The 9,368-nt window shown below is 56.0% G+C and overlaps 1 protein-coding gene across 1 annotated transcript; it reads left to right on the forward strand.

Moving 5' to 3' along the window:
• Nucleotides 1-598: 598 nt before the first annotated feature.
• On the forward strand, nt 599-9,131 carry Osgin1 (oxidative stress induced growth inhibitor 1). Its single transcript, XM_048437372.2, has 6 exons — nt 599-755; nt 4,623-4,727; nt 5,518-5,654; nt 5,985-6,176; nt 6,316-6,407; nt 7,822-9,131. Exons 2-6 carry the CDS (start codon nt 4,661-4,663, stop codon nt 8,768-8,770), a joined length of 1,437 nt encoding a protein of 478 aa, XP_048293329.1. The 5' UTR covers nt 599-755; nt 4,623-4,660; the 3' UTR covers nt 8,771-9,131.
• Nucleotides 9,132-9,368: the final 237 nt, after the last annotated feature.

A 9,368-nucleotide genomic window follows, 5' to 3' on the forward strand; every position in this document is an offset into this window, starting at 1 on the left:
CCAGAGAGCTCAAGAGCAGTTCCGCAGATGGTGTGACCCCCCCACACACAGGAAGGGACGTCTATGGGGACCAGGGAAATGACCCCTGACCCCACACACACACCAGCCCAGGAAGGAATCAGACTGAACCTCAGTTTTCAGATGGGGAAACTGAGCTTTGTCCAGAACCTCCAACCAGGAAGTTGCAAAGTGGGGACTGCAGGGGTCAGGCTAATGCCTGAGGGCTTTTTTTCTGCACCCCCCCACCACACACACACACACACACACACACACACACACACACACACACACACAAAAGCTGGGGTGGAAACCAGGTGGAAGAACAGCCTTCTGTACTCCAGGGGTCAACAGGCCAGTCCTTTTAATCGCACATGCAAAGTTGTCCCTCCCTAGGGAAGAGACCCAGTGATCTCTTTCTTTCAAGGATCACTAGTTCCTCCTTTAGGCGCAGCCCAGGAAGGGGGATGGGGGAGCTGACCAGCAGGGTTCCTTTAAGGCTGGCCAGGGGCAAGTTCATTCACCCAGGGGCCCCTGCTGACTCATGCTTATGAAAGTGATTTTCCTGGCCCCGCCTCTGCCTCCGCCTCCTCTCAGCCCTGTAGTGAAATACCCCTGCTAGCCTTGGGCCTCTCGCAGCCTCTGGGATCCCCAGGGCTAATGGGCATCCTGTTCCCGCAGCTGGGCACCGTGACCAAGTTCCTCTGAGTGTCCTGCCAACCCAGGCTCACCAGGTCCCTCCAGCTACTGCCCATCAGGTGAGTGAGTGTAGCCGTGGGGCAGGGGTAGCCAGACTAGAGCTGGGCAGTAAGCAGTCTGGTCCCTGAGCAGGACTCTGGGCGTCCTCCCTGCTCCTCCCAGCCATGACCATGGCCAGGTGCCTCGGCCCCTCTCCCCAACAGCCCCTAGTCCAACAGCCTCATCCAGCCCAAGGAATATCTGTTCTGGCAGGAAGAAGTGTGATTAGCCTTGCTCCTGAGAGGCATCCATGGCCACCGTGTCTACAGCCTAATGAGGCGCTGTGTCCTGTGTACCAGGCACAGATGGGCACAGCCCAGGGTTCCGGGGCCCTCGGCTTATGGAAGGTTCCGGGAGAAAGTAGTGGGCCGTGGAAGTGGGGCATCAGGAACCTTGGGCTCAGGTGGGGCGGGCACTTGGAATAAGTGTTCCTTGTGACTAAGGCCAGGTAATCCTTGGCTGACTGCACACTTCCTCACGCCCCAGGCCTTCGTGTCCCGAGCAACTGTCACTGTTACTTGTTGCTTTGTTTGGGAATGGAGGGGAGACTGCGAGACCCAGACAAGACAACTTCCTCCACCCCACCTCTGTTTCTTTCTCTGTGGAGGCTAAGAAACCCCAGAACTTGGGTGTCTTAGAGGCCAATGGTACATGACCCCAACCCTCCCCAGTGTGACAATTTCATAACCTCAGAAATATCTGCGGTGTGACAACCAGGATAGTTATGCCACTTCTGGGAAATTCTGCTTTTCCTTTTTATGTGCATGAGTGCATGAACTCATACCTGTGGGGGTCAGAGGGCGATGCCCTTCGACTTCCTCAATCACTGTCCACCTTTTTTTCCTTTTATTGTTTGTTTGTTTGTTTATCTTGGTTTATTTCAAGACAGGGTTTCTCTGTGTAGCCCTGGCTGTCCTGGAACTTGCAGTGTAGACCAGGCTGGCCCTGGTTAGAACTTAGATGGGAGACTACCTTATTTTTTTATTCTTTTTTTTTTTTTTTTAACGAGAGAGAGAAAGCATGTGTAGAGGTCAGACAACAACCCTCAGAGGTCAGGAGTCAGTTTTCTCTTTCCATCTTTATGTGAGTCCTAGGGATCAAATCAGATCACCACAAAATGCAGCAAGTTACCTGTTGAGCCTTTTCCCTGGCTCTTCGGGACTGAACCTGGAGCCCATTGATTAGGCCGGCTGGCCAGTGATCCCCGGGGCGCCTCCCTCCAGATCTGAGATTATAGACACCTGCTGTTTACAGGAGTATGAGGAATCAGAACTCAGGTCTTCCTGGTGTGTGGCAAGCACTGTACCCGCTGAGCCATCATCTCCCTGGCCCCTCAAACCGGCAATTTATAGTGTTAACTCTTCTGTCGGCATTGCCCAGCCAGAGGGACTCAGAAAGACTCCATCACATTAAAAGCGGGTTATTCTAAATTGGGGGGAGGGAGGCTCACTCCTGTAATCTGAGCACGTGGGGGTGCAGGTAGGAGGATCAAGAGTTCAAGGCCATCAAAACCGGGCGGCTTTTCCAGCTGTACAAACTAAAGCCTGTGGGTGGAGCTGAAGCAGGGAGAAGCTATTTTGCTTTACAGATCTGTAGCTGGTGTTTGTGGGTGGTTGTAAGGGTGAGCAGATTGGAGGATGTGACCTCGGGGTCCAGGCCTTCTGGTGACCTCATGGGTATGGCATCCAGTTGCTCCAGGTGAAGCATCTGCCAACTGTGCGGGGAAAGGGGCCTGGTCTTGGAGGGCAAAGTCCAAGTGTATTAGCCCGTCCTACTTCCTGTGAAGCAACTTGGGCATCCCTTAGATCTGGCCTATGTGGAAAGGCCTCCTGCTGGCACCTATGAGGAGCTGTGTGCTGGGGTATTGCAGCTAAGAAAAGAATGGGCACCTTGGGTCTCTGGGGATAGTTGGCATGCTCTTTTCAGGGGTGTTGGGATGGATGTCTGGTAGGGTTCTGCCCACAGGGATTCAAATTTAGTTCTGTTATCAGCCTGCTCTGAAACTTTGGGAACATGGCTTTCCCCCTGGAACCTCAGTCTCCGCATCTGAGAAGTGGGTTGTCATGAGGACTAGAGGAGAGGATGCATAGGAAACGCCCTGCCAGGATGTTACCCTCTGTTGTTGCTGCTGCTCCTGGGGAGACTGAAGACAGGAGGGGGAACCCCAGGCCCTTTGATGTGCCCCAGGGAGGGGACTGCCCTCCAGGAGCTGCAGCCTGAGTCCCCAAAACTCTGAGCACAGCTGCACCTTCCAGTCAGTGAGAAACTGACCCTACGGCAGGCCACTGGGGCCAAAATCTGCAGCAGAGCAAAGGGGACAACCACACACTGCAGGAACCTCCAGCCCCCTCCACCTGCAGGAGCACAGACAGGGCTCTAGAGTGGGGTGACCCAGGTCAAGTCCAGTCCAGCTGACAGGAGGGGGGACAGGCCCCTGGCAGCAAGCTCTCTAGGCTTGGTCTCTCTATCCGTAAATTGAGAGTGACAGAAAGAGCACTTTTAACACCCAGATAAAAGCATAAACTCGTGTGTGTAGAGGGTTTGGACCTCAAGTGCCAACAGCTCTACAGAAGTCTGGCAATACCCTGGCATTGGTTGCTGCGGTTTTATGCCGTCGGTCATGTTCCGCCAGTATTCTCTTAGGCCCTGTATGGGGTAGGCCTTGTGGTCTCCAGTATCAGGAGGAAGTCACCTGCACTCTCTCAGGGAGGAGGAGGGCGCAGTGGGTGCTGGGGACATAGGGCCCATCTTTACAAGTCAGGGAAGCTGTCCCAAGCCTGAGCACAGCTGAGGCCAGAAAGATGGTTCGCTCACCCATGAGCCCACAGTGAGGTGCAGGGGCATGCCCCACTAGTGGGCTGCTCCTCACAGTCACCTGCTGAGAAGCGCTGAATGCCAACACGAGGTACTGTGAGGTCAGTTGTCCCGACTGACTGGTTGGACCTGCCTGGTGGCAGATGCTGGTCTTTGTGTCCTGGATGTGACTCCAGACCTGTGTACTGCCCCTAGGTGAATCTGCCGCTCTTAGGGACCCGCACTATGGCCCAGAGTCTTAATCATCATCAGTCAGCCTAGTTTAATCAGTTAGCCAGCAGCTTCCGCCCAAGGTCAGCGTGGGAGGGACAGGTCACTGGAAGAGCGTGTCACCCCTGCTCCTCCATCGCGGTCTAACATTGTTTGTGGTCCCCTGGTTAAGAACACAGGGCTGACTCCTGGGGGAGGCTGCCCGGCTCCTGCTGCCAGCCTGGGAAGGCTGCTCCGGCGCTTTGAGCAATTAGGCATTGTGGCCAGCAGAGGGCGCATGAACTCCAGAACCCCAGGCTTGCTGGCATTTTCCCAAATTCAGTTGTCAAGAGTCTCCCCAAGTCCAAAGTCCAGTCCCACCCTGAGCAGGAAGTCAGGCAGGGCCTTCCCAGCAGTAAATCCACCCAAGCAGGTGTTCCAGAATATTCTGCTTGCACAGTCTCCCGAGGCTCAGGTCTGGAGCCAGCGTCAGCAGTAAGGAAGCTACTGTTGTAGGCCAGTGGGGTAGGGGCATTGCAGCTAGCAAAGAATTCATCTTGTCTTGTTTCCCCCACACACACTTAACCGGGCAAGGGTCCCCTCCCTGAGATGAAGTGGGGAGAGGGATGGCAGAAGGCTCAGTAGAGATCGTGGCCCTGGTCCCAAGGAGGCTAGGAAGGAGGGCAGGTACCCATGTGGCTGGATGTTTGGATGCAGAGAGGAAGGCGGATGAGGATGTGGGAGGAGAGGAAGAAGAGATGAGGCACATTGTGGCTGCCGCCTGGGGTCCTGCACTCTGCGCTGAGCGCCAGAATGGAGCTACAAATGGGACTGTATAGTCCCCCAGCCTGACCACGCAGGCTTCTCTTTGCTCTGCTCCCCAGGTCAGCTGCCAGCTTCAAGCTAAACTCCAGCCCCAGCTATGAGTTCCTGGAAGCGTGACTCCCTCAGGGCCAGCAGCTCGGAGCCCCTGCCAGTAATCATCATCGGTAAGTGTCACATGATGCTCTGGGGACCCCGGGGTCTGAGGCCAGCAAGGCAGAGGCTGGCCTCGAGGTGACTGTCTGCAGATGAAGCTGGTGTGTTTACTGTGGGCCAGCACTGTGTGTGTAAAACATTGTACCATTACCCCGGGTCCACGACTGTGCTGGATGCCCACGTGGGGAACACAAAGATGGGGCCTGTGGTTCCTGGTCTCAGTTCTGCAAAACTGAGAAAGAGAATGTTAGCATCAGGGGGACCCACAGGAATGGACATTCTAAAAGTGAAAAGCAGACAGACGGCACTAAGACCAGGGGAGAGATAAGACTGGCGGAGGAAGCTCTGGGCCAGTTAGGAGGACTCACAATAGCCAACACCCCACACACAGGGCTTGCGGCAGATCGTTCCACTGATGGACTGTCACCTACCTCCAAGTCTCAGCCTCATTCACAGCCCTCCTGGCTTAGACTGACACCCCAGCCTCTGAGCCACACCCCCATCCTCCTTTTAATTTTACTTTGGGGCTCCCTGTGTTGCCCAGGCTGGCCTTGAACTGTCTCTCTGAGTGTGAAACCTTAATTAGCCTTGTGTGAACATAGGCCACTTAACTTCTGTGCCCGTTTCCTCACTGATAACACTGCGGCAGAGTACAGGCAGCCTTCGGCCACTGTTCAGTTTCTTAATCAACATTACACATGGCGTCTGACACAGAGTAAGGGCTTGGTGAATGTTTCATGGAACGAAGGAATAGCCAGCCAGGCTGAGTCCCCCCTGACCCCCGCTCCCTCGTCTCTGCAGGCAATGGTCCCTCGGGTATCTGCCTGTCCTACCTGCTCTCTGGCCACATCCCCTACGTGAAGCCAGGTGCCATCCACCCGAATCCCCTGCTGCAGAGAAAGCTGGCTGAGGCTCCAGGGGTCTCCATCCTGGACCAGGTGAGTGTGGGAAGGGTATTCTAGGGAAAAAGCCAGGGTTCTCAGGAAGGCCAAGCACAGAACAGAGGCGCCCACCAAATCAACCATTAAACAGGAAAAGAGCAGCCGACTCTCTCCCGAGACCACTGATACCATGTCAGCTGTCTGTCTATGCATTAGACCCACGGTTCTCAATAAGGGACTCCCTCTAAGAACACTCACTGGGGCTCTTGGGCTCCCAGAGGGACCACAGTGACAGTCCCCCAAAATACCCAGTATAGAGGTCTCTCAACTTCACAGTGGGGCTCTGCTCTCCTCTGGGGGTCCCACTGACCTGTGTCCCATCTTCAGGATCTGGAGTACCTTTCTGAAGGCCTTGAAGGCCGAAGCCAGAGCCCTGTGGCCCTGCTCTTTGATACTCTCCTGCGTCCCGACACAGACATTGGAGGCAGCATGGACTCTGTGCTCTCCTGGAAGCAGCAGAAGGATCGTGCTATTCCCCACCTCGTCCTGGGGCGGAACCTCCCTGGGGGCGCCTGGCATGTGAGTGTCATCTTGGAACCACCCCTATTCTCCCTTATACCTCCTTTTCTTCCCCTGTCACCTCTCCTGCCACCTGTCCCAACCCTGGGGAGGGGCACTAATCTGTCCGGGCTGGGCCTGAGAACTCCTTTCTCTGCAGTCCATTGAAGGGTCCATGGTAACCTTGAGCCAAGGCCAGTGGATGAGTCTCCCAGACCTACAGGTCAAGGACTGGATGCGGAAGAAATGCAGGTAAGGGGTCCCCCAGAGGCTGGGCGGGCAGAGGAGACTCCCCGACAGACAGATACAAGTGGTCTCTCTAATTCTGGCTCTGGTGGACTCTGTCGCTGCAGATGAGGAGGGATGTCAGGCTTGCTTAGGGACAGGAACATATGCTTCACCTGCCTTGTGCACAACACCTCCCAGAAGTCTCTTATGGTGAAGCGACAGTGCTTGTAGCCTCCCCTTTTCATGGCTCTGTAATATTCCTAAAGGGGCCATGTCCCTGGTTCAGCAAATACCGTACCCCAGTGATCCACTGCCAGCCACCAGCCTCTCTCCCGTGTGCCATTGGGAGAAGCATGCCTGCTGGTTAGGACAATTCTCAGGTTTCACAAAACAAAAGCAAAAACCGGAGGGAAAATGATAGACAGAAATAAATCCTATAGCTCCTGGGTAGCCTAGGGGCATCCTAGCCTCTGAGTCACCCTTAGGACACCACATGTCCCTGCACTGGGTAACTGAAGCCATGTGGAAACATGCAGTAGTCCTTCAGAGAGGTCTGTGGTTATGCCAAGCCACCCCCCCACCAGTGTCACAGACCCTGCAGCCACTGTCCCTGGAAAGGGAAGACAGAATAAAAATGGCAGCAGAAATAAAGCAGCCCTCACGTATCCCCCCAGGCCTTTCCTGTGCGGCCCGGGATCTGCTAAGGGCTTCAGTGGGATATTTTAAAGTTCACACTTCAGAATGGGATTCACGGGGTTGAGGGGTAGGGATTTAGCTCAGTGGTAGAGCACTTGCCTAGCAAGCCCAAGGCCCTGGGTTCAGTCCTCAGCTGGGGGTGGAGGGGGGAGCTCACCTAGAAAACGGTACGAAAGCCCTGAGTACCACTGAGGAGGGCTTTACCCGTCGTACTCGAGGCCAGGCTCAGAGGCCACTGCCCAGTGTCCCTCTGCCCTCCTCTCACCCCCTCTTCCCCTCCTCCAGTGCAGCCCTGCTCTTGACTCTAGCTGCAGAGACCCTTGACCTCATTCCGAACTTTATGTTATCTAAGATGTTAGGTCTTACTATATTTTGAGTTTCTGAGGCAAGGTCTTGCCATGCAAGGCTGGCCTTAAACTGGTGATCCTCCTGCCTCAGCCTCCAGAGTGCTGGCAGTCATCAGCGTTTGGACTGTTATTACCTACTGGGGTAACGGCATCACTGCTTGCCAGCCTGGACATGTCACACCCATGCTCAAGCTCCAGTCTAGGCACTTGGTTTTCACCCAACCTGGTAGAATCCCCCAAGGTCTGACACTCACCACCCTGCCTCACAAGTAGGGAAACTAAGGGATAGGGAGAGGCAGTGAAGCCTCGCTGCAGCTGGGAGTGCCGTCACCACTGACGTTGCCTGCCTCCATGCCCGTCTCTGACACCAGCTCCCACATCTGCTTCCTCCTCAGAGGTCTCCGCAACAGCAGAGCCACAGCCGGCGACATCGCCCACTACTACAGGGACTATGTGACCAAGAAGGGTCTAAGTCACAACTTTGTGTCTGGCGCCGTAGTCACGGCTGTGGAGCAAGCAAAGTCTGACCATGGCAGCCCCGAGGCCCAAGCACCCAGCCCCCTCTTCCAAGTGAAAGGTTACGTGACTGCCAAGGACCACAGCCGCCAGCCCTTTTCACTGTGGGCCCGTAACGTGGTCCTGGCCACGGGCACTTTTGACAGCCCAGCCTGGCTAGGCATCCCAGGAGAGACCCTGCCCTTTGTCCACCATGAGCTGTCAGCCCTGGAGGCTGCCCTGCGGGCAGGCACTGTAAGCCCAAACTCAGACCCGGTGCTGATCGTGGGTGCTGGGCTGTCTGCAGCCGACGCTGTCCTTTTCGCTCGCCACTACAACATCCAGGTGATCCATGCCTTCCGCCGGTCTGTCCATGACCCTGGCCTGGTCTTCAACCAGCTGCCCAAGATGCTGTACCCTGAGTACCACAAGGTGCACCAGATGATGCGTGACCAATCCATCTTGTCACCCAGCCCCTACCAGGGCTACCGCAGCCTCCCTGAGCACCGACCGCTGCTCTTCAAGGAGGACCACCAGGCAGTGTTCCAGGACCCACAAGGGGGCCAGCAGCTCTTCGGAGTCTCCATGGTGCTGGTCCTCATTGGCTCCCACCCCAACCTCTCCTACCTCCCCAGGGCAGGTGCTGACTTGGCCATAGACCCAGATCAGCCACTGAGCCCCAAGAGGAACCCCATCGATGTGGATCCCTTCACCTATGAGAGTGCTAACCAGGAGGGCCTGTATGCCCTGGGCCCACTGGCTGGAGACAACTTCGTGAGGTTCGTCCAGGGTGGGGCCCTGGCTGCTGCCAGCTCGCTGCTGAGGAAGGAGACCAGGAAACCACCTTAACATCAGCCAGACGCTCTGACACCAGGCCCGGGAGAGGAGGGGCTCACCATAGTCCAATGGGACATGAGCCCATCTAAAGATTTCCCATATGGGGACCAGTCTCCCCAGCAGGAGATGAAGACTTGAGCCCTGTGGATGGACTGTCTGACCCAGAAGCATGGGGAACACAGGTTACCCCATCCTCGGGCTAGTCAAGGCCCAAGGTGAGAGCAGTAGCTATAGGCAGAGAAGCCTGGGTCTGGGCCCCCTTGAAGCCGTCAGTGTGTGCTGAAATCACGGGGCCAGCTGAGTGGTCAACTAGCAGGACCAGGCCTAACCTTCGGAATCAGGTTCATAATAAAACCAACAGCGAGTGCCTTCACTGTGCCTGAGAAGTCTGTGTTTGGGGAGTGGCTAGGCAAATAGACTACCACCCCCCGACCCCCCCCCCACCCCCGCACTGGGCCCTCGGGTAAGCCTACAGCTCCAGGAGAACAAGGGATGGGGCCCCAGAGTGGAGCAGTCCTGGGCTCCGTGCTAGAGACTCTGGGCAGGGAATGAGGCTTCCAGAAGCCTGCCGCAGCCCTGTCCACCCGGGAATCCCCTGGTCTGTTCGTCA

The sequence above is a fragment of the Myodes glareolus genome, chromosome 22, assembly GCF_982192425.1.
Source record: "Myodes glareolus chromosome 22, mMyoGla1.1, whole genome shotgun sequence".
In the NCBI taxonomy this organism is placed as follows: domain Eukaryota; kingdom Metazoa; phylum Chordata; class Mammalia; order Rodentia; family Cricetidae; genus Myodes; species Myodes glareolus.

Excerpts from the sequence above, each read along its gene's own strand:
- Osgin1 (XM_048437372.2), top strand. The coding sequence starts at position 4,661 with ATGAGTTCCTGGAAGCGTGACTCCCTCAGGGCCAGCAGCTCGGAGCCC. Across the intron at positions 6,177-6,315 it reads TCCCTGGGGGCGCCTGGCAT|TCCATTGAAGGGTCCATGGT; the intron begins GTGAGTGTCATC and ends CTTTCTCTGCAG. Across the intron at positions 6,408-7,821 it reads TGGATGCGGAAGAAATGCAG|AGGTCTCCGCAACAGCAGAG; the intron begins GTAAGGGGTCCC and ends CTTCCTCCTCAG.